A 24792-nucleotide genomic window follows, 5' to 3' on the forward strand; every position below is an offset into this window, starting at 1 on the left:
CTTTGTTTCATCAGACCAGAGAATTTTGTTTCTCATGGTCTGAGAGTCCTTCAGGTGCCTTTTGGCTAACTCCAGGCGGGCTGTCATGTGCCTTTTACTGAGGAGTGGCTTCCGTCTGGCCACTCTACCATACAGGCCTGATTGGTGGAGTGCTGCAGAGATGGTTGTTTTTCTGGAAGGTTCTCCTCTCTCCACAGAGAAACGCTGGAGCTCTGACAGAGTGACCATCGGGTTCTTGGTCACCTCCCTGACTAAGGCCCTTCTCCCCCTATCGCTCAGTTTGGCAGGGCTGCCAGCTCTAGGAAGAGTCCTGGTGGTTCCAAACTTTCCATTTACGGATGATGGAGGCCACTGTGTTCATTGGGACCTTCTATGCTGCAGAAATTTTTCTGTACCCTTCCCCAGATCTGTGCCTCGATACAATCCTGTCTCGGATGTCTACAGACAATTCCTTGGACTTCATGGCTTGGTTTGTGCTCTGACATGCACTGTTAACTGTGGGACCTTATATAGACAGGTGTGTGCCTTTCCAAATCATGTCCAATCAACTGAATTTACCACAGGTGGACTCCAATCAAGTTGTAGAAACATCTCAAGGATGATCAGTGGAAACAGGATGCACCTGAGCTCAATTTTGAGTGTCATGGCAAAGGCTGTGAATACTTATGTACATGTGATTTTTTTTTTTTTTTTTTTTTTTTTTTTTCTTTTTTTTTTTTTTAATAAATTTGCAAAGATTTCAAACAAACTTCTTTCACATTGTCATTATGGGGTACTGTTTGTAGAATTTTGAGGAAAATAATGAATTTAATCCATTTTGGAATAAGGCTGTAACATAACATAAAATGTGGAAAAAGTGAAGCACTGTGAATACTTTCCGGATGCACTGTAAAGTCCAGATTCACTTTATAATGCTTTAAAAATATCAAGGAAAAACAAAGGGGGCACATGGTATCTACTAATATAATAATTATTATATAAATAACCACAGTCCTTTAGATTGCATTTGATAACATATAAAATTGTAGGGAATATTAATAAAGCAACAACACTGAAAAAGAGAAAAACATTCACTGCTCTTTTCTGGATAACTTAAAAAACCCTTTAAAACTGAACACAAAATTAGGATGAGAAATTGCTCATTTTAATTTACAGACCTAAAGTCTGATAGCATTAAATCAGAAACATATCTACAGTATAATCATTCTGTGGAGACAACTGAAAAACAATTATGAATTTCACTTTTACCTGCAATATTTTTCCTGGTACCAGTTCATGTTTTCACTATTGCCATAAATGACTCGAACAAACTATAAAGTTGAAAAGATTGAGGTTTTCTGGGCCGGTTGTGTGTCTCAGGTCCAGTTTAAACTGAAAAGCGCAAATTTGCACTTATGCGAGTTTCCGTGCCAACGCACATATGTTTTATCACTTGTAGAGGCATGTTTGATGACTTGTTTAAAGTAAATAAAGGTAATTTAGAACTGGAATGTATTAAGGTTTTATTTGAAGATGTTGATGACATATGTGCTAACAGAGGAAAATTTGACTGATTACAAATGATAAGGAAGGTCTGGTTGACCCAATTATCTAACAGCAGTTGTAAACCAGTCCAAAATAAACAGCGAGATTTTATATACAAAAACACAACAATACAATCACATAATTTCAGATGTGTATGTTACTAAGCATTTGATAATTTAATAAATGTCGGCCTATAATCTATATTTCACCCAGAGGGGCACCTCAGCCCATGTGGGCAAAGGGGCAGTTGCTTGGGCCACTGTAGCTACCCCCTGTGTACGTGTTTGGAACCAAGTATACTACAGAGAAATTTAATGTCGGAGCGGGATTTGAGCGAATGCTTTTTTTTTTTTTTACCGGTGAGCGTGAGCCGTACTTGAGCAGAACATCCGCTTGGGCTGTGAGCGGCTGATCGGAACGCACACGCATGGAGTGGGTTATTGAGCGGAGTCTCACACCGCTCTGCTTCGCTCACATGCTCTGGTCTGGACTGTGAGCTGTGTTTTCTTCCTCTCCTCAATCAGGCGCGAACTGCAGTGCTGTTCTCATGCCTCATGAGTTTCAAATGATCTCGTTGCGTTGAATGAGATCAAACGACAGTTCGACAATGGAAATTTTTTATTGTCGCCATTGTCGATAACTTCGACTAATTGATTCAGCCCTACCAGGTATTAAGATGATCCAGGTTTTGGGTGATCCATTCACAAGTAGACCTGGTCGTCTCTTTTGAGCAGTTTTGTGTTTGTATTTCGAGGGAAGATTCTCTGATTTCATGAGGGCATACATCAATCATTGCATCATTGGATTACTGCATGATAATAAATTGCAAAAAATAAAAGAAGAAAGCGCAATAGACCACCGCACCATTTCTCTAAAGGAATATTCCGGGTTCAATACAAACTAAATTCAATTGCCAGCATTTGTGGCATAATGTTGATTACCACAAAAATTAATTTTGACTCGTTTCTCCTTTTCTTTCAAAAAACATAAATCGAGGTTACAGTGAGGCACTTACAATGGAAGTGAATGGGGCAAATTGTTGGAGGGTTTAAAGGCTGAAATGTGAAGCAAATAATTTTATTAAAGCACTTACATGAATTCTTTTAAAACTCATGTATTGTAACGTTGATGTATTTGCCCCCCATTCACTTCCATTGTAAGTGCCTCACTGTAACTCAGATTTTTGCTTGTAGCATCTGTGACTAGTCTGGGCAAGTCGCAGAAGTGTGTACACTACATGAACATCGGTCGTGCGATCTGAGACTTCTCGTCGCAGATTAGTTGCAGAAAAGTTGCCAACTCAAAACATCAAAGGAGACGAACTTGAGTCTTATAGTGTGCGCTAGGCTTTAAGTTTAGTGGACTATTACTTTCCAGCATCATTCTGCTCTAAAATCAGGTTTACCCTTTATTTTCTTTTGCTTTGTCTAGCTAAATTACTTTGTCTTCATGTAAACCTGAAGGGTTCCAGCCGTGTGGACCTGCATAGCACTGTTGCCATTTGAAATCTTCTGGCTGTGGGAGGGTGGGGCTCTGGCACTGGCACTTCTCTTTCAAAGTAAGGATTAAGCGGATAACACTGGCCACTAATGAAGAGCCATTGTTGAGCTAGAGCAGTCTGGGAAAGTGATCGGTACGTGCGTTAGCTGGCTATTCACGTCTTGAAAAATGTAGGAGTCTTTTTGGTTCCTTAACACATTAATTGCTTGTGTGAAAGGTACCAGGGTCCTTCTGTAATCTTCCCCACCCTAAAGCACATGCTTGTGCAGAAACTAGCAAAAAACGAGAGGAACACCCTTTTCAGTTAAAACAACATGTTTGAGTGAGCTTTGTCACATTAAATGAATTATAAACCAATTTACCAGAGACATTTGTGTAATTATTTGTGTATTCAGTACTTGAAGAAACTCTTTGTACTGATAAAAGATTTGTAGCAGAATGTGGAACGTTGGACATGGATCCTCCTCAGCCAGATGTTTGATGTTTACCACAATTCTGTGATCTTTTGCCAGCTGTTTCTCTCTCTGTGAATCTGGCTTTCTGAGCAAAACCTCAGAGTATCAACACTCTTATAATAAGGTCATAGTAGAGATTAATCTGGCATTCAACATTTACCTATCACAAGATTCAGCATTTGGAAAACAAGTAATTTACAAAGTAATATCCTACTTGGAGGCAATTTTAAAGTCACAGAAAATTTGAATGATGGTTACAGGAGGAATGTGTCGACACACAGTGCATTGCACCCTGCTGCGTATGGGGCTGCGTAGCCGCAGACCGGTCAGGGTGCCCATGATGAACCCTGTCCACCATCCTAAGGTGCCTACAATGGGCACACGAATGTCGGAACTGGACCTTGGAGCAGTGGAAGAAGGTCGCCTGGTCCAATGAGTCCCATTTTCTTTTACATCACGTGGACAGCCCTGTATGTGTGCGCCATTTACCTGGGGAAGTGATGGCACCAGGATGCATTTTGGGAAGACGACAAGCCGGCGGAGGAAGTGTGATGCTCTGGGCAATGTTCTGCTGGGAAACCCTGGGTATGGCCATTCATGTGGATGTCAATTTGACACATGCCACCTACCTAAACATCATTGCAGAAAATTCAAAATTCCCCAGATCTCAATATATACTGTATATGTATACTGTGTGTATGTGTGTGATAAATATACAGTTGAAGTCAGAAGTTTACATACACTTAGGTTGACGTCATTAAAACTCATTTTTTTAACCACTCCACAGATTTAATATTAGCAAACTATAGTTTTGGCAAGTCATTTAGGACATCTACTTTGTGTATGACAAGAGTAATTTTTCCAACAATTGTTTACAGACAGATTGTTTAACTTTTAATTGAGTCAGAAGTTTACATGCATTAAGTTAATTGTGTCTTTAAGCAGCTTGAAAAATTCTAGAAAATGATGTCAAGCCTTGACACAATTAGCCAATTTGCTTCTGATAGGTGGTGTACTTGAATTGGAGGTGTACCTGCGGATGTATTTTAAGGCCTACCTTCAAACTCAGTGCCTCTTTGCTTGACATCATGAGAAAATCAAAAGAATCAGCCAAGACCTCAGAAAAAATTTGTGGACCTCCACAAGTCTGGTTCATCCTTGGGAGCAATTTCAAAATGTCTGAAGGTACCACGTTCATCTGTACAAACAATAGTACGCAAGTATAAACACCATTAGACCACGCAGCCATCATACCGCTCAGGAAGGAGACACATCTGTCTCCTAGAGATGAACGTAGTTTGGTGCGAAAAGTGCAGATCAATCCCAGAACAACAGCAAAGGACCTTGTGAAGATATTGGAGGAAACAGGTAGACAAGTATCTATATCCACAGTAAAACGAGTCCTATATCGACATAACCTGAAAGGCTGCTCAGCAAGGAAGAAGCCAGTGCTCCAAAACCATCATAAAAAGCCAGACTACAGTTTACAAGTGCACATGGGGACAAAGATCTTACTTTTTGGAGAAATTCCCTCTGGTCTAATGAAACAAGATTTGAACTGTTTGGCCATAATAACCATTGTTATGTTTGGAGGAAAAAAGGGTGAGGCTTGCAAGCTGAAGAGCACCACCCCAGCCGTGAAGCATGAGGGTGGCAGCATCATGTTGTGGGGCTGCTTTGCTGCAGGAGGGACTGGTGCACTTCACAAAATAGATGGCATCATGAGGAAGGAAAATTATGTGAATATATTGAAGCAACATCTCAAGACATCAGCCAGGAAGTTAAAGCTCGGTCGCAAACGGTCTTCCAAATGGACAGTTACCCCAAGAATACCTCCAAAGTTGTGGCAAAATGGCTTAAGGACAACAAAGTCAAGGTTTTGTAGTGGCCATCACAAAGCCCTGACCTAAATCCGATAGAAAATTTGTGGGCAGAACTGAAAAAGCGTGCAAGGAGGCCTGCAAACCTGACTCAGCTACACCAGTTCTGTCTGGAGGAATGGGCCCATCATATATACATACATACACGCACACCCCGATCAGCCACAACATTAAAACCACCTGCTTAATATTGGGTAAGTTCCCTCTCATGCCACCAACACGCATCTCAGAATAGCATTCTGAGATGCTATTCTACTCACCACAATTGTACAGAGCGGTTATCTGAGTTACCGCAGACTTTGTCAGTTCGAATCAGTCTGGCCATTCTCTGTTGACCTTGTTCATCAACAAGGCATTTTGCTCATGGATGTTTTTTGTTTTTGGCACTATTTGGAGTAAATTCTAGAGACTGTTGTGCATGAAAATCCCAGGAGATCAGCAGTTAAAGAAATACTCAAACCAGCCCGTCTGGCACCAACGATCATGCCACGGTCCAAATCACTGTGATCACATTTTTTCTCTATTCTGGTGGTTGATGTGAACATTAACTGAAGCTCCTGACCTGTATCTGCATGATTTTATGCACTGCTGCCACACAATTGGCTGATTAGATAATTGTATGGATGATTCTTGGTGCCAGACGGGCAGGTTTGAGTGTTTCTGTAACTGCTGATCTCCTGGGATTTTCACACAAAACAGTCTCTAGAGTTTACTCAATGGTGTGTTTTTGAGTAAAATGAACATTTTTGTTTCATGCTGTAAGCTACTGACAACATTTCTCCCAAATTCCAAATAAAAATATTGTCATTTATAGCATTTATTTGCAGAAAATGACAACTGGTTAAAATAACAGAAAAGATGCAGTGTTTTTAGACCTCGAATAATGCAAACAAAAGTTCATATTCATTTTTAAACAACACAATACTAATGTTTTATCTTAGGAAGAGTTCAGAAATCAATATTTGGTGGAATAACCCTGATTTTCAGTCAAAGCTTTCATGCATCTTGGCATGCTCTCTACCAGTCTTTCACAATTCTGTTGGGGGACTTTGTCACTCCTGGCACAAAAACTCAAGCAGCTCAGCTTTGTTTTATAGCTTGTGGCCATCCATCTTCCTCTTGATCACATTCCAGAGGTTTTCAGTGGGGTTCAGGTCTGGAGATTGGGCTGCCCATGACAGGGTCTTGATCCGGTGGTCCTCCATCCACACCTGGATTGACCTGGCTGTGTGGCATGGAGCATTGTCCTGCTGGAAAAAAAAACAATCCTCAGAGTTGGGGAACATTATCATAGCAGAAGGAAGCAAGTTTTCTTCCAGGATAACCTTGTACGTGGCTTGATTCATGCGTCCTTCACAAAGACGAATCTGCCCGATTCCAGCCTTGCTGAAGCATCCCCAGATCATCACCATTCCAAAAAAGCAATTATCTGCACCTATTAATTGGTAAAACCAATATATCGGTCAACCTTTTAGTCTGTATTATTATTAAATATAAATAGTTATGAATGATAATCCTGTTTTCGAGCGACATGAGTGAGCAGATGATGACGGAATTTTCAGTTTAAAGCAAATTATCTGCAGAAGGTGCCACAGTGGGGGGGGTTTTTCTCCCCTTTTTCACCCCAATTTGGAATGCCCAATTCCCAATGCACTCTAAGTTCAGTTGCCTCTGTGCCTGAGACCGTCAACCCATGCATCTTATCACGTGGCTTGTTGAGTGTGTTACTGCGAAGACATAGCACGTGTGGAGGCTTCATGCCATCCACCGCGGCATCCACGCACAACTCACCACGCGCCCCACAGAGAGCGCACCACATTATAGCAACCACAAGGAGGTTACCCCATGTGACTCTAGCCTCCCTAGCAACCGGGCCAATTTAGTTGCTTAGGAGACCTGGCTGGAGTCGCTCAGCATGCCCTGGGATTTGAACTCATGAACTCCAGGGGTGGTAGTCTGCGTCTTTACTCGCTGAGCTACCCAGGCCCCCGGGTGCCACAGTGTTTTTGACAAAAGGAGCATGTTCATACAGAATCCCTGGATAAGACCTGCATCTCTAACATGGTGAAAGTTCAGACTATTCTGAAAGATCACATGACTATCACCAGGATCACCAGTCCCTTTGCTCTCCATTCAGTGGTGTGCCGTTGGTTCTTGCTTTCTAAGTCTTTCTGGCCTGAGCAACACAATTTGGCCCGTCTCCAGCAATAACACAGCTGTTGAAATGGCTTAGTCGCCGGAGTGATGTGCGCTGCGCCCGGGCAGAATGTTTGTGTGTGCTAAGCTTACATTCAAAGCTCTTTGGCACAGCCAGTTATAGGTGGGGGCCACGGCAGACACACTGGAGAAGAGAGGACAGCCTTAATAATGTCTGCCACTCTCTCTACTTCTTTTCCTTCTGCCCCTCCTCCCATAAAGCTCAGCCCTCCATGTACAAGAATTCTCTTTAGTGCTCTCCAGCTTGTTTCATAACACAATAAGTATCTCTTTAGAGAGGTGAAGTGTAACACACAACGCTGTGCAAAGCGATCTAAACTACGGGCCCCTTTCTCGGATACCTCCTGCTTTCTAAAAGCTAATTGAAACATGGCCGTTTAAAGACCTAAAATCTAAGTAGGAATTTTGTGGCTTTTAGTTCTTGTCTGTTGGCCTTGAGGTCATCTTTATGCTAGTATACTCCTAAAAGTTGACAAAATGAACTTTTTTTTTTTTTTCACCAAAAATATTGATATCTCATCTTGCACTACACAGATTTTTGTCCAATTAAATGCCCTCTAAAATGAGTATTTGAGTATGTCCCTCCCTTTGATACAACCTGCAACCGACGAGCAAGTAGCAAATCATGGTTCATGACTTTAACTTGGCCTGTCACCTGTTCATGGCTGTGATGAGGCAGATGGCCTGTCTGATTATTCATTAGCAATTTATTTGTTTTTTCCAGAGGGCTACTGTCTATTTTCTGCTACGGTATCACTGTCTGTTTCCTGTATTCCTAAAGCACTAGATCAGCCAGTTTCAAAGTGAATCACAACATTACAAGTTTTGATTTGAAGTAAAAAAATATTTTTAAATCAAACAAAAAAAGCAAAGGTATAAGATTGTTTACTTAACGTCTTTAATGAGGTGAAATAAGTACAGTCCCTTGTAGCACTGCGAACGAAAATGATGGGAAAATATAAAACTATTGATTTTAAGTTGTTTATTCTAAGTATAGAAACCATATATTAAATATAAATATTCAGTAGTTTGAGAGTGTAAGGAGACCGACTCTATTACGTCATTCACAATGCATCATGGGAGTGGGCGGATGCTGCAGAGCTCTTTTGCTCTGATTTGTTTGCTGCGATTCTTGGATATTCTCTTCAGATCATCGGTAGTGTAGTTCTTCACCAGGAATGCCACTATTTTAAACAGTTTTAAATAAATGAATTTGAAATAATGCAGACTGATGGCTTAAAAGCATATACTACTGAGCATCAACCTCAGAGCTCTTTTTAATGATTAGAAGTTACTGTAAAAATCTGTTCTTTCATGGAGTAAATGAATGGGGTTTTTACTTCTGGAATCAGACTACTGCACTCTACTGTATTGGCTAGTTAAAAACTTTACTATATGTTCTTGTTTCAGTTGGAAATACATCAACACAGGAAATAAAGATGATCATTGATACATTTCATGGGATCTTTAACACTTACAATCCTTATTTTTTGTGTGAGTGTTTGCATTGATCATATAATCTGCTGGAGTGCTGAATGATCACAGAAATGCCTTTGGACACTTTGTGAATGAGGTTATGCTTGATTTGAATGGGGTGCCCATAGATTGAATGACTTATAGGTTACTTTGTACTACTTTTACCCTGTGCTATTTTTACCCACATTGTGATGACAAAAGAGCTATTCATAAGAATGATATGGGCTGTCATGAATCTGTCATTGCACATGTCTGTGTTTGGCATTCTCCATAAAAGTACACTGCTGTTCTTCAGCCAGCTGGCATTAATTTCAATACCCAATGGGAAGGTCTTATTATAGAGTCAGTCTATTATTTCAGTGCACTTAATATGATCTATTTATATTGATTATTTCGATGTGATTATGCTATAAATCAGAAACTGGTACTTGTTTTTGTGCATTGTACCTTTCTCATACCACATTAAGGTAATTACAAGTGTCTGTTTGCAGAGGATGGCGCTTTGGTCACCGTGGACGTTGGCTTGGCATACAGAGATGACACACTGAGTGAGTGGATCGAGATGGCCCATTCCATAGAGCATCGCAAACTGAGCTGCAATTTCACCACAACAAAGGTGAACACAGCGTCACACATTTCAGGCCTGTGCCTGAAATGTGTATAAGTAATATTCTTTGTGTGACATGACAATATTTAGATTAGTGGTCAATTAATTACCAATTCTTAGATAAAACTTGGCTGAAACAGAAACCTTAAAGGGATAGTTAACCCAAAAATAAAAATTCTCTCATCATTTACACACCCTCATGCCATCCCAGATGTGTATGACTTTCTTTTTTTGCAGAACACAATCAAAGATTTTTAGAAGAATATTTCAGCTCTGTAGGTCCTTACAATGCAAGTGAATGGTGACCAGAACTTTGAAGCTCCAAAAATCACATAAAGGCATGAGAAACAGATCAAAATGTAAGTCCTTTTTTACTATAATTCTCCACTTTCACTTTCCCATTCTTTCACATTTTAAAAGTGAATGTGGAGATTTATAGCAAAAAAGGACTTACATTTTGATCTGTTTCCCACCCACACCTATCATATCGTTTCTGAAGATATGGATTTAACCACTGGAGTGGTATGGATAACTTTTATGTGGCCTTTGTGATTTTTGGAGCTTCAAAGGTCTGGTTACCATTCACTTGCATTGAAAGGACCAACAGAGCGGACATATTCTTCTAAAAAAATCTTTGTTTTATTCTGCTGAAGAAAGAAAGTCATACACATCTGGGATGGCATGAGGGTGAGTAAATGACGAGAGATTTTTCATTTTTGAGTGAGCTATCCCTTTAAATAACTTGGCAATTACTAAAAACTTTTATTACTTGAACTTTTTTGTTCACAGACATTAGAAAATGAGGGGCGCTACTATGATTGTGACCTGTTGCCCTTTATGGAGGTTGGCAGTGTGGCCCATAAGTACTATCTTCTCAACATCAGACTACCTGTCAACGAACGCAAAAAAGTCAACATCGGGATTGGAGAAATCAAAGACATCAGACTTGTGGTGAGTCTTCAAACTGTATTGAATGCAAATTTGATTAAAAAAAACTCGTTATCGTTTCTTTGGCCCAGTCTTGTCTTGTTACAATTGGCATACATTTCTAGACAATGGTTATGCAAAAGTCACATGGCTGAAGGCATCTGGACTGCATCACCTCCTAGTCTTCCCTGTAGTTTTGCTCACTATTCTCATTTAACTCACTGCAAATAATCTTAGCCATCCATTAAGTGTCATTAGAGTGTTTGTCATTGTAATGTTCCTCTTCATTTTTTACTTTTCAGAGCATTCATCAAAATGGTGGCTTCACAAAGGTTTGGTTTGCCATGAAGACGTTCCTCACTCCCAGCATCCTCATCATCATGATCTGGTACTGGAAGAGAATCACCCAAATGACCAGACCACCAGTCCTGCTGGAGAAGTAAGTGTCACTTATATGTCGATTAAATCAAACTTGGCTGGGCAACACATGAAGGGACTATTTATCTGGTTTTATTGGTCAATGAAATGAGGAAATGTAAGCTAAGGAGATAGCCACATAGGTACTATGTTGTGAATTCAATAAAAGTTTCTAGCATGACGGATAACGTTGTGTCATGCAACAAATTATGTTATGCACGATAAACTAGATTTTTACATTTTCTGAAGTGCTTGCCAGTGTAAAGTTTGCTGTCACATTGCAAGAATGTTTTGGGTGGTAGCCAGGTTGTTGCATATTGGTTGCAAAGGGCTGCTATGTGGTTGCTATGGTGTTCTGGGTGGTTACTAGGTTGTTGCTTACTGACCCAAGTCAATTGAGCCCCCACCCCCATGTCTCTGTTGTTCTGTTCCCTAGATATGGCTAAGGTTTCTATTAGGGATGTGTACGAGCAGTGGATTAATCAATTACTCGTTCAGCTTTAAATATTTGACTAGTAAAAAAATATTCGAATATTGTCATTTGATTTTTCTATGTGCCTTTTCCGACTGTGGGCAGCAATGAAACCGCTTATCTCACCGCTTCTCTCACTGGTTGATGCTGAGGATGCATGACATTGTTAAAGGTATAGTTCACCCAAAAAGAAAATTGTGTCATTATTTGAAAGTAATTGTATTGCTTCAGAAGACTTGGAATGTTTTTGTGGTCATTTTTAATCTAGATGTTGTTGTTTATGCATAGTGCTCATTTTTAAATGAGAAAAACAGGTTCAAAGGTTGAAGGTTGAACTTGAATTCTAAATTCAATTAATCAATTACTCATTTGCTTATGTGCTAGAGTACTCAACTACAAAATTTACTCGAAATGCCCACTCCTAAAGTCTTTGGTATTTAGTGTTTTTTTTTTATTTTTATTTTTTTTTATGTTTTTTACTTTCCACAAGACAAAAATGTTCAATTGTTTAAAAAAGTAACCGCACGTTTTAAGGCATCATTTATGTCTGTAGCACAAACATGCAAAACGAGTTATGCAGTGATGTCTTAAATAATTATTTCAAAATTAACTACTTTCACAACACGACACAAACTGCATTGCCTTGTAAAAAAAAAAATTTGATGGGACAATATTTTAGTCAGGGGCATAAAATGTGTATTCATGGGAATCAATAGTTCCTGAAGACATCTTTTTATAACCATTTCTTTTGCGAAATGAAATGTTTTTTCTCCACTTTCTTCTTTACAAATGAAATGACACTTCCACCATCCATCCCACACTTCAGCTTGGCACTAGCAGTCCCCAAAGACAGGAAGCTCTCAACAAGTCATACACTGTGTGATTTGCAGGCAGGATGATTATTTTTTCATGTTGTAAAAGCTTTTTTGAGCTGACTTGCATACTTTTCCACTGGAGCGTCATGGAAATTGGAATCCTTTTTACATCTCGTGGAGAAGAAGCCCAAGAACATGTAACAGGGGCTCCTTATTGGCTTTCTTTCCTTCTCTCCTTCCATTCTTCTCTTTCTTTCCTAATTTTTCCTTCCTTTCTCCTTCCTTCTTTCTTTCTTTCCTACCTTTCTTCTTTCCTTCATTCTTTTTCATTCCTTCCTTCCTTTTTTCCTTTCTTTTTTCTTTCTTGAACGAAATCTGATTGACAAATTTTTCATGTTTTTGTTAGGCCTATATCTTCACAGATATAAAGCGTTGAAGTCATCCAAAAGCCTTAGCCTTTTGCTGTTATGATACTTATTATGAGGATGAGGCCATCATGTCTCTGGTTTTGTGCTTTTTCAGGATTATCTTTGCTCTAGGAATCTCTATGACCTTCATCAATATTCCAGTGGAATGGTTCTCAGTAGGGTTTGACTGGACTTGGATGCTTTTGTTTGGTGATATCCGTCAGGGCATTTTCTACGCCATGCTGCTTTCCTTTTGGATCGTCTTCTGTGGTGAACACCTCATGGTAGGAGTCACCTTTATTTTTAAATGTTCAAAGGGCCTGCATGTTTCAGCTGTTACAATATAAGTTATTTAAGCAATGTCTTTATTTTCAAATAATTTTCTAGTGCTTTATTTTGTTGTTTTTCTTTTTTAGGACCAGACGGAGAGAAACCGTTTCTCTGTGTACTGGAAACAGGTTGGACCCATTGTGTTTGGCTCCTTCTGCCTCTTCATCTTTGATATGAGTGAGAGGTGAGCCGATGTTGAGCTACCCATAATCTTGGCATGGAGAACAAGTCTTTATTTTGCATTTTTGTTATCAGTTCTCTTCTCCATTCCTTTTGCATTTCATTTGCAGTGGCAGGGCTCCAGACTAAAAAAATTACTTAGGAGCCATGGGCTCCTAAACTGAAACATTAAGGTGCCAAATGGCTGTTTTTAGTCGCCAAATCACAGAATTGCTCGATTTAGATAGAAAGCAGAAGAAAAGGAAGACAGCTGATAACCCATTAATCAGAGATTTAATAAACAGTATATATTGTTGAGAAGATACGTTTGCATTCCCTTTTGTTTCATAAATGTTCACAACCCTTTCCTACTTTATATAAATATAAGAGATAATTAGTTTTTTATTTAGTACTGCCCAACAGAATCTACATTACAGATATTTACATAAAGTATAGTAAGCATATAGTAGTTATCGTCGTCTTGAACATCAATGAATGTTTGCACCTTGTGTAATAGTTGGGTACAAGTCCCTCAATAGACCTTTTTCACACTCCGGGTTTTGGAACGCGGAAGTAAAAGTTTGCAGGGTAAACTTCGACAGCGGTGAATGGGAGTGAAGACCACAGCAAATCTTATTTTCATTTACCCATTTGCTCCAAGAGCAAAAGAAAAAAATCCACTATTACATTTGAATGACTTTCCAGAAGAGGAAAAATTAGAGAGCAGTGGATTAAATCGGTCAGAAATCTAGGAGTAACCATCGAAAACAAACTAAATTTCACAGACCACATCTCAAAGACCGCAAGATCATGTAGATTTACACTCTACAATATCAGGAAGATAAGACCCTAACTTTGAACATGCCACACTACTTATTGTTCAGTCACTTGTCATAACTAGACTGGACTACTGTAACGCTCTCATTGCAGGCCTCCCTGCATGTGCAGTTAGACCCTTGCAAATGACCCAGAATGCAGCAGCACGTCTGGTCTTCAATCAACCAAAGAGAGCGCATGTTACACCACTCCTTGTCTCTCTCCACTGGCTGCCAGTTGATGCACATATCAAATTCAAGGCTCTAATGCTGGCATACAGAACAGTCACTGGGTCTGCTCCAGCATACCTAAAATAATTTCTGCAGAGCTATGCGCCCACTAGAAGCCTGCGGTCAGTTAAGGAACGTCTCCTTGTTGTACCAGCACAGAGGCACCAAAACACTTTCCCGGACTTTGTTGTTGGTGGAATGACCTTCCCAACTCCATCCGTGAAGCTGACTCACTTTCTGTCTTCAAAAAACAGCTAAAAACACATCTTTTCCATGAGCACTTAATAATAATTCTTGTTTTGAATATTATTCTGATGCTAGTGAAACTTTGTTGTATGGCACTTTTCTTACCACTGTCTCCTTAAGATGATTCGCTTATGTTTTCCTCTTTTGTAAGTCGCTTTGGATAAAAGCGTCTGCCAAATGAATAAATGTAAATGTAAATTAAGACAGTCATTCTCTCAGCAGCTGTAACCGAAACCCCCTCGCAGCTGTAGTAATTTGTTTTGTAAAACTAATTCCAGGGTAATATAACAATGCATAATGTTATAAACCTACACTCAATATTTAAAACAATTATCATATAAAAAAGTTTGCTACATTTACGCTGCTAAATAAGGTGGAAATGTGTCATCACAGTCTGTGAAAAAGGTCTGTTGTCATAAGTGTCAAAAGCTTGATTTTTATATATATATATATATATATATATATATATATATATATTATATATATAATATTAAATTTAAATTGTTTTAAAATATTGCCTTTGTCTTTCTTTACTATTACCAGATGGCCCAGACACAGAAACTGCAAGAGTGCAAATTACAAATGCAGTTTATTGTGCTACTCCAATCCCAATCAATAATTACCAGAGGAAAAAAAAGTGGTACACAATATGGAACTTTTAATTATAAAGAAGCCCGAAATACACATGGGACTCTTATTTTGAAATGTCTGTACTCCCAGTTGTGAAGACACTGACGGATGATGCGCTGAGAAAGTGAATCTGATTCAAACTGCTAACCTGAGTTCAAACCCTCAGTTCTTATCAGGTGATTCATGAAAAAGACCAGATTCAAAAGAGGCATTTGTAACGACTCTCTCACTCTGGGTTTGTCGTTTCGTGCGGTGCGGTGCAGCGAGCTTGTCAGAAACAGAAGGGTGAAAAGCGGCGCGAGACACACTGGTGCGCGCTCTAAAAATGTATTAAATAACTCAAGATGATATCTGATGAGACCGCATATGAACGCACACAATCCGACTGTCGCCAGTGGTGACTAGATTTTAAATTATTGTCGCTATCAATTATTTTTGGTTGCATTTGCGACCATTTTAGTCACAGTCTGGAGCCCTGAGTGGTGCTGCAGGGTTCTTCTCAATTAATAGAACTGTTTATTTCCTTTATAGAGGAGTGCAGCTGAAGAATCCTTTCTACAGTATCTGGGCATCAGATGTTGGCACAGAGCTGGCCGTATCCTTTTGAAAATGTGGGCTGCTGTTATAGACTGAGTTTTGTTGGTGTTAATTAAAGAAGAGATCTTTAGAATGGCAGCTGGTGGTCAAATCTTAGTTTATTATGTTGGCTTAACAAAGCCAGCATACTGTTATTCTACAGACATGCTTTAAACCCTGTCTACACCGGACACGAGCGGCGTGGCGTGCCGCATTGCGTTAAAAGCAATAGAACCACTGATATACAGTATATATAGAACTGGATTGATGATGCAATGGTAAAGTGCCAGCAAGAGGTGAAGCCACCGGAAGTGTTTGAGCGGCCATCTTGGTATGCCCAAACTGTGAGAGCATCAATGACTGACAGGCGAAAAAGCCACTGTTTCACTGTCTCTGATCTCCGGATACAACAGTCGCATTTCGCCCTCTAGTGACAATCATGTTTAATGCTTAATTTGCTTGTTCTGGATAATATTCATTATGAAGGAGAAGATGTACATGGATCGCGACGTCGGAACATTCAAAAAAGTTCTACTCGGCTATCATTGAGTCTGTCCTGTGTACATCTATAACTGTCTGGTTTGGTTCAGCCACCAAATCAGAGAGAAGGAAACTACAATGGACAATCAAGACTGCTGAGAGGATTATTGGTGCCCCCCTGCCCATCCTCTAAGACCTGTACGTCTCCAGAGTGAGAAAACGTGCAGGTAGAATCACTCGGACCCCACTCACCCTGCCCACTCCCTCTTTGAAATGTTGCCTTCTGGCTGGTGCTACAGAGCACTGAGTGCCAGGACATCCAGGCACAAGAACAGTTTTTACCCTAAGGCCATTTTCCTCATGAACAATTAAACTGCCTTCAGGACTCTCCCATAGTGCAATAATGTAAATAAATATCTCATGTACATATGTAAATCCACATACTTAATTCAATAACTGTACATAGCCCTACCTTGTACATATATTACCACTTGCACATGTACATACGCCATTCTGTGTCCTATTATTTGTATATCTATTTATACTCTTACCTAGTTTTATATTCTGTATCTCACCGAAATGTTCTGTGTGCACTTGTTTCTCCTATTACCAAAATAAATTCCTTGTGTGTACGTGAGAACACTTGGCAATGCAGATTTCAGATATAAAATCGGTGATTGAATGACTAATGTTTACTCGCTGAAATTAGATGATTTCCTGTTAAGCCAGTAGGGACATTGGAACGTTTGGGCATAGCAGCACAGTGGCTTCATTTTTTTGATGTCATGAGCAATCCAGTTCTATATTATATATCAGTGAATAGAACCCATTATAATCAATGATGCTGTCTACACTGGAAGCGGCGCGTTGGGGCATGCCGACAGTAAATGGATGTCCCATTCCATTTTCACTGCACGCCCTGGTGCTACTACTGCCAACAACACAAATAAAAGGTTTAGAATGTTCCTGCTGACGTGTCCAGTGTAGACCGCCTCAAGCCAGTGTAGACAGGATGTTTTTCCAAAATCCCTAAACGAAGACCAAAAAGTATTAATTGTAACTCCTCCTGGAGCTTTCAAACTACTTCCACCAAACTTGGTACAGACCTTCAGACTGTTCTGACTCAGGTGGCTATTAGGGGTGTAACGATCCATAGATCTGGATCGATCCAGTGATCAACGATCCAATGTTATCGATACAATGCGTAAATATCGATATAGACATTTTTTTTAAGATGTAACTATTATTTATTTTTTTTGTGATTTAACATTTTTATTTATTTTTTTCAAAGCAAACAAATCATATATACAATAAATCAACAATAACTCCCACTACTACCCCTCCCCAATCAAGAACCCCACCCGACCCCAAACAAAACATCCCAGTGGTCTTACCTAAGTACACACTTATACAGAGAATAAAATAATAATAAAAATAATGAATAAACAAAACAAAAAAATATAATAAAATACACACACACACACACACACACATATATATATACATACACACACACACACACACACACACACACACACACACACACATATATATTCCACCACACATTCCCCTTCATTCACTCATCACTACCATCATTATTCTATAACACCCGTGCACATACAGGTGCATCTCAATAAATTAGAATGTCGTGGAAAAGTTCATTTATTTCAGTAATTCAACTCAAATTGTGAAACTTGTGTATTACATAAATTCAATGCACACAGACTGAAGTAGTTTAAGTCTTTGGTTCTTTTAATTGTGATGATTTTGGCTTACATTTAACAAAAACCCACCAATTCACTATCTCAAAAAATTAGAATATGGTGACATGCCAATCAGCTAATCAACTCAAAACACCTGCAAAGGTTTCCTGAGCCTTCAAAATGGTCTCTCAGTTTGGTTCACTAGGCTACACAATCATGGGGAAGACTGCTGATCTGACAGTTGTCCACAAGACAATCATTGACACCCTTCACAAGGAGGGTAAGCCACAAACATTCATTGCCAAAGAAGCTGGCTGTTCACAGAGTGCTGTATCCAAGCATGTAAACAGAAAGTTGAGTGGAAGGAAAAAGTGTGGAAGAAAAAGATGCACAACCAACCGAGAGAACCGCAGCCTTATGAGGATTGTCAAGCAAAATCGATTCAAGAATTTGGGTGAACTTCACAAGGAATGGACTGAGGCTGGGGTCAAGGTATCAACCACACACAGACATGTCAAGGAATTTGGCTACAGTTGTCGTATTCCTCTTGTTAAGCCACTCCTGAACCACAGACAACATCAGAGGCATCTTACCTGGGCTAAGGAGAAGAAAAACTGGACTGTTGCCCAGTGTTCCAAAGTCCTCTTTTCAGATGAGAGCAAGTTTTGTATTTCATTTGGAAACCAAGGTCCTAGAGTCTGGAGGAAGGGTGGAGAAGCTCATAGCCCAAGTTGCTTGAAGTCCAGTGTTAAGTTTCCACAGTCTGTGATGATTTGGGGTGCAATGTCATCTGCTGGTGTTGGTCCATTGTGTTTTTTGAAAACCAAAGTCACTGCACCCGTTTACCAAGAAATTTTGGAGCACTTCATGCTTCCTTCTGCTGACCAGCTTTTTAAAGATGCTGATTTCATTTTCCAGCAGGATTTGGCACCTGCCCACACTGCCAAAAGCACCAAAAGTTGGTTAAATGACCATGGTGTTGGTGTGCTTGACTGGCCAGCAAACTCACCAGACCTGAACCCCATATAGAATCTATGGGGTATTGTCAAGAGGAAAATGAGAAACAAGAGACCAAAAAATTCAGTTGAGCTGAAGGCCACTGTCAAAGAAACCTGGGCTTCCATACCACCTCAGCAGTGCCACAAACTGATCACCTCCATGCCATGCCGAATTGAGGCAGTAATTAAAGCAAAAGGAGCCCCTACCAAGTATTGAGTACATATACAGTAAATTAACATACTTTCCAGAAGGCCAACAATTCACTAAAAATGTTTTTTTTATTGGTCTTATGATGTATTCTAATTTTTTGAGATAGTGAATTGGTGGGTTTTTGTTAAATGTGAGCAAAATCATCACAATTAAAAGAACCAAAGACTTAAACTACTTCAGTCTGTGTGCATTGAATTTATTTAATACACGAGTTTCACAATTTGAGTTGAATTACTGAAATAAATGAACTTTTCCACAACATTCTAATTTATTGAGATGCACCTGTATATATGTATATACGCATATACACATACACATACACATTCTCATACACATATATACATACACATATAATAAACATACAACTCTAAACTATATTCCTCTCTCCACAGACCTACTCCGAGAGCCCCCCAAAAACATCAAATATTTACCCCATTTCCCATTAAAAGAATCCCATATCCCCAGCCTTCTACATATTATCTCCTCGAAGACTGCCACCCTTCCCATCTCCTCGCACCACTCCCAAATTGAGGGTGCTCCCACTGACTTCCAACCCCTTAAAACAATATGCTTGCCTATCATCACACTGGTGAGGACCCAATATTTTATGTATTTATTGCCTACGTTGATGACCGCCCCATCACCCAAGACACAGAGTCTGGAAATCTAATTGCCCAACACATCACATACAAAACTCTGTACCTTCAACCAAAATTCCTGAATCTCAGCGCACCACCAAAAAACATGGGCCATGTCTCCGTCCTCCGATTGGCAGCGCTCTTTATGACCAACCCTATACAGTCTAGAGGGGGTCCAATAGAATCTGTGTAGAATCTTGAATTGCATAAGTTGCACCCTTGCATCTCTAGATGCAGTCTTGACGTTTTTTCCTAGCCCACACTCCATCCTCCAATACCAAATTAAAATCTTTCTCCCATAATCTCTTGATAGAGGTTAAAGCTCCGTCCCCCAGACTCTGAACTAGCAGGGAGTAATACACTGATGCCTCATGACCTTTTCCAAAAGCAGTAATCACCTCTCCCAAAGTATCTGCCGTTTTAGGGGGGTGTATGCTACTCCCAAAAATAGAACAGAGCAGGTGGCGCGGAGGGAATGGTAAAAAAAGACTCTCTCTCTTTTATATATCTAGCCAAAAGCTTCCCTGCTTTGTCCCCCAACTCAAAGTATGACTGTCTTGCCCTGAAACTGTAAATACCTAAAAAACTGAGATCTGGGAATTCCAAAATGTTGAGCCAAATTACCAAAGGATCTCAACACTCCACTCTCATACAGGTCACCGAGCGTATTAACCCCCCTCGCAATCCACTCTGACCAGCAGAAGGGGGACTTATCAATACATAATTTTGGGTTCAGCCATATGCTCGAGGCAGCATTCAGATAAATGTCTGAATTGAACACTCTGGACACTTTTGTCCATACTGAGTGCAAATGCGAAATAACGGGGTGCAAATTAGCTTCTCTGGTTAGTTTGATTAGAAAGGCTTTGTAATGGTGAAATAGGGGCAAGGACTTCTTGTTCAATACAAAACCAGGGAGGGGCTCTCTAAGGTGGAAGCGACCAATGAGCCAAATGTCTGAGACCGAACGCATAATAATAAAACAACATCTTGGGTAGGCCTAGCCCACCTTTGTCAGTCGGCCTATGCAACTTACTGAAATGTAACCTGGGACGCTTTCCATTCCAAATGAAGGACTTCACTATGCTATCAAATTGCTTGAAATAAGAGAGGGGGACATCAACAGCGAGAGACTGTAGCAGGTAGTTGAATTTTGGAATACAATTCATTTTAATAACATTAACCTTCCCAATCATCGATAAATGTAATGAAGCCCACCTGTCCACATCGCTCAAATCTTTTTATTATAGGGTCAAAATTAACACTAACTAAATCACACAAATTTGCTGGGAATAAAATACCCAAATATTTGATGCCCTGTTTGGGCCACGGGAAGGCACCCGGCTGAAAAGCCATTAATGGGCAGTACGCTGTCAGAGCCAAAGCTTCGGATTTAGCCCATTTGACTTTGTATCCTGAGAATTTGGAAAAGGAAGGAATAATTCTGTGGAGGCAAGGCATAGAGCTAGTAGGGTCAGAAACAAATAATAAAATATCATCTGCGTAAAGCGGAAGCTTATGCGCCACACCTCCCGCAATCATTATCCTCCTTTCTTATCGCGGCTGCTAATGGTTCCAGGGCAAGACAGAACAATAATGGGGAAAGAGGGCAACCCTGCCAAGTGCCCCTATTCAGAGTAAAATAATCAGAAATTAATCCATTTGTTTGTACCGCTGCTACAGAGTGTCTATAAGGTAACTTAATCCATCCAATAAAAGTATTCCCAAACCCGTATATTTCCAAAATCTTAAAAAGATAATCTCATTCTACCATATCAAACGCCTTTTCGGCATCAAGTGAAATGGCAGCAGATCCGCAAGCCGGGACTCTGTGAGCTCGCTCGATTTCCAGTTTATGGCCAGTTATGTCGAGCAGACTCGGGAAGAGCTCATCCAGGAATTTCACCATATCTCTGCCCTCTTCATGCTCAGGAATTCCAACAATTCGTATGTTATTCCTTCGGTTAATTTTTTCGAGATTCTCCAGTTTTTCCAAAATGTGTTGCAAGTCTATTTTGGACGTGGGCAGATTAGTGGATAATTCCCTCTCCGATGATTCCAAATAATCTATTCGTTTTTCAACTTCTGTCACTCTTGTGACCAACTCAGGGAATTTTGTTTCCATTGCCGTAATCGATCGACGTATTACAGCGAGATCCTCCAAATCAGCAACAACCTTCGTCAGCATCACCGAGATGTTGGACAGTTGACGCTGAATTTCTTCTCCCGAAGTGCTTTCCAAATCGAGTCCCCGGCTCGCAGTCCTGTCAGAGGCCTCAGCTTGAACACGTAAGTGTCTTTTAATGTCTGAGGATTTTGACTTCTTTGCCATGTTTACCTCAAAGAGCAAATATGTAACTGGGTGTATCGAATCTCACCGGATTATAACATGAAAGTAATAAAAAACTAGCAAAGTGCGCAGAGCTAGTCGCTCACACGTCTGCTTCTCGCATGGCGTCACGTGACCTCCAAGATGTACCTTTATTTTAATACTCTGTCAACCAAGTCCGTACGCATTTCTGTCAGGTGATGAAGCAACCTTATTACATTCATTTGACTTTATGAGCGCTAAATTTGCTTTTCATGTGGGACACGGATGTGCACGGGGTCTTGAAAGCCAAATTGTGCTCTGCTATCCGTGCGGCTTGCACACGCGTCAACCGGGCTTCCCGTGAAATGCGAGCTCCATTGACAGGATCTGTGCAAGCGCATCAACCGGGCACTCTTTAAAATGTGAGCTCTCGTGACAAATGCAGAGCGGCTCACGTGAGCGATTAATTCGGGCTTCCATCGATATCGTTGTGCATGTGACCCATTTGAATTTTACATGAGAATTTGCCATTTAAAAGTACCATGGAGCAGTTCAACCATCATGTGAAATGTCTTGACAATGCCGACATTCTGAACAGCACTAACGAGGGAAAGAGAAACACCTGCTCAGCTCCAGCATCAGTTATAAGACTTTACACATCTACACATCAACACCCTTACTAAAATGTATCCCAGTTAACTGTAACAGAATGTTTCATTACAACTGTGGAAGTTGAAGCCAAGAAAACCGCGGATAGTTGGAAACAAGTCATTGGTATTTAAGTACTTTGAATTGAAACTGAAAAATTAGCTGTCATCAAACGAGTGATGATCACTTGTGTGTGTCTTTATTTTTTATATTATTTATCTGTATAATTTTTTTTCAACATCTGAAGTACCTTATTTTGTTGTGGATGTCCCAGTGTGTATACAGAGAGCTGAATAACATAATCAAATTATATTTTGGTTGCAAAAAATGTAATTGATTGTGTAAAATAGGCACATAATATCAGAATATCGATCGCAGGCCCCTGAATCGTATCGCGGCAGACTTTGAAGTATCGGCAAATATCGGATCGCAGGTCAAGAGAATCAATTCAAGAATGAAACGTCCGATTTACAACCTTGTGGCTATGTGTTTTCTAACAGATTGGACTTTAATCTCAGAAAAACTTAAGTTTAATAAATTTCTCAAGATTTATATGGACTTGTTTACATTTGAAATTTTGACAGTTGGATTTAGAATAGTCCTTGCCCATTTGAAATGACAAATGAGAAACAAAACTGTAGTGCTCACACTGATCCAACAAACACCAACAAACTTGCATCTTTGCATGTCGTTGTTCAACTTTGAAGATGACTGACAAGGAAGAGATTGTGAATGAAGCCAAACATGCACAATTTAATATATAAATATTAGGTACAATTAATTAAACAACATTATCATGGAGATTAGATTAGGATATAATCTATTAAATACAACTGTGTTTTAAAAACGTTTTGTGTTTTCTGGGAATTTATTAATTCCGAGAGACAGCATTCCAGCGGCAATAAAATGTATAAATTAATTTTTACACTGTTTGTTCACAAAATGTTCATATTTTATATTATTTCAAATGTAAGTTAATATTATTGCGGATCCGCATTTAGTTCAGTGTTTGCAGTGTCTGTGTGATTTGATGCCGTTTGAGAAACAAAGGATCTGTGTTTTTCATAGGAGTGAAAAAAGCGTGCTTCAGCACAAATTAATCTCCATCCGTGTCTTGCCTATTTATACATACAGTAGTTCCTCATGCCAGACTGCTCAAACATTCAAAAACTCGACAAATGCTGATTGAACATGCTGAATCTGTAAAAACAGACGTCAATGAACGCCAACAAATGGTAACAGGGTGAACACACTGATCTGACAAAACCCAAAAAACGTGTTCCTTGGCATTTGTTGGGGCAGTGTGAATTGGCCTTTAAACTCAGAAAAAAACCATTGACTTACATTGATGGAATGTTCAAATGGGCCAAGACTATTCTAACTCCAGTGGTCAAAAATTCTAATGTAAACAAGTCCATATAAATCTTTTAATCTGTTACTTTATCTCTCTTTTTTGCTTTTGCGTTTTGTTATTAAACTTTTTAAAACTTTCAGACAAGGCTTTTTCAAGCCAACAAAGTTTGTCACAACAAACTTTACCTATCTAGTTTCAGTCCTGTATTACATTCAAGTGCCTTGATATAATTATTTTCTTTTTTATTTCTTCTTTTAATTAGCTTCTCTTACTGCCTTATGTGCCATGTATATTTGATTTTGAAGTGTTTACACAGGTAACTACTTGTAAAGGCTGCTATACTTGATATTTAAACCATGCTTGCATATGTTGATTTCTGACAAAATAACTCGTCTTATGCTCATCTGCATTGCTCTTTGCTGTAGTTTACTAGTTTGCGTTGTGTTAAAAGTTGTCACCTTGACTAAGGCTGATGCAGATGGCCTTCATCGTTGTAGCAGGAATCTGTGCATGTCTCTACTTCCTGTTCCTGTGCTTTATGGTTTTCCAAGTGTTCAGAAATGTCAGTGGGAAAAGGTTGTCTTTACCTGCTATGACAAAGGCTCGTCGGCTGCACTATGAGGCAATGTGTCAAAATTATCCCAAAAAGAAAAACCTTGATACTGTTAGCATGCTCATGTGAATTTACTGCTCAACTTTCTGGTTTAGGATCCAAAAGTTTTCAAAAAAATGAAAGAAATAAGTTTGTTTTCAAATCAGCTTTAT

The 24792-nt window shown here is 39.6% G+C and overlaps 1 protein-coding gene across 3 annotated transcripts in view; it reads left to right on the top strand.

Moving 5' to 3' along the window:
* The window catches only part of LOC127442438 (protein wntless homolog), a 38522-nt gene that overhangs the window by 10756 nt on the left and 2974 nt on the right, over nucleotides 1-24792 (top strand). For 2 of the 3 annotated variants that reach the window (XM_051700481.1, XM_051700483.1), the window contains exons 3-9: nucleotides 9544-9668; nucleotides 10449-10610; nucleotides 10889-11025; nucleotides 12813-12981; nucleotides 13114-13211; nucleotides 15640-15703; nucleotides 24506-24649. In XM_051700481.1, coding sequence (XP_051556441.1) covers nucleotides 9544-9668; nucleotides 10449-10610; nucleotides 10889-11025; nucleotides 12813-12981; nucleotides 13114-13211; nucleotides 15640-15703; nucleotides 24506-24649 — 899 coding nt within the window. The remainder of the gene's footprint in view (nucleotides 1-9543; nucleotides 9669-10448; nucleotides 10611-10888; nucleotides 11026-12812; nucleotides 12982-13113; nucleotides 13212-15639; nucleotides 15704-24505; nucleotides 24650-24792) is intronic. The other variant, XM_051700482.1, reaches the window with a different exon arrangement.

Source organism: Myxocyprinus asiaticus, chromosome 6 (genome assembly GCF_019703515.2).
Source record: "Myxocyprinus asiaticus isolate MX2 ecotype Aquarium Trade chromosome 6, UBuf_Myxa_2, whole genome shotgun sequence".
Classification (NCBI taxonomy): domain Eukaryota; kingdom Metazoa; phylum Chordata; class Actinopteri; order Cypriniformes; family Catostomidae; genus Myxocyprinus; species Myxocyprinus asiaticus.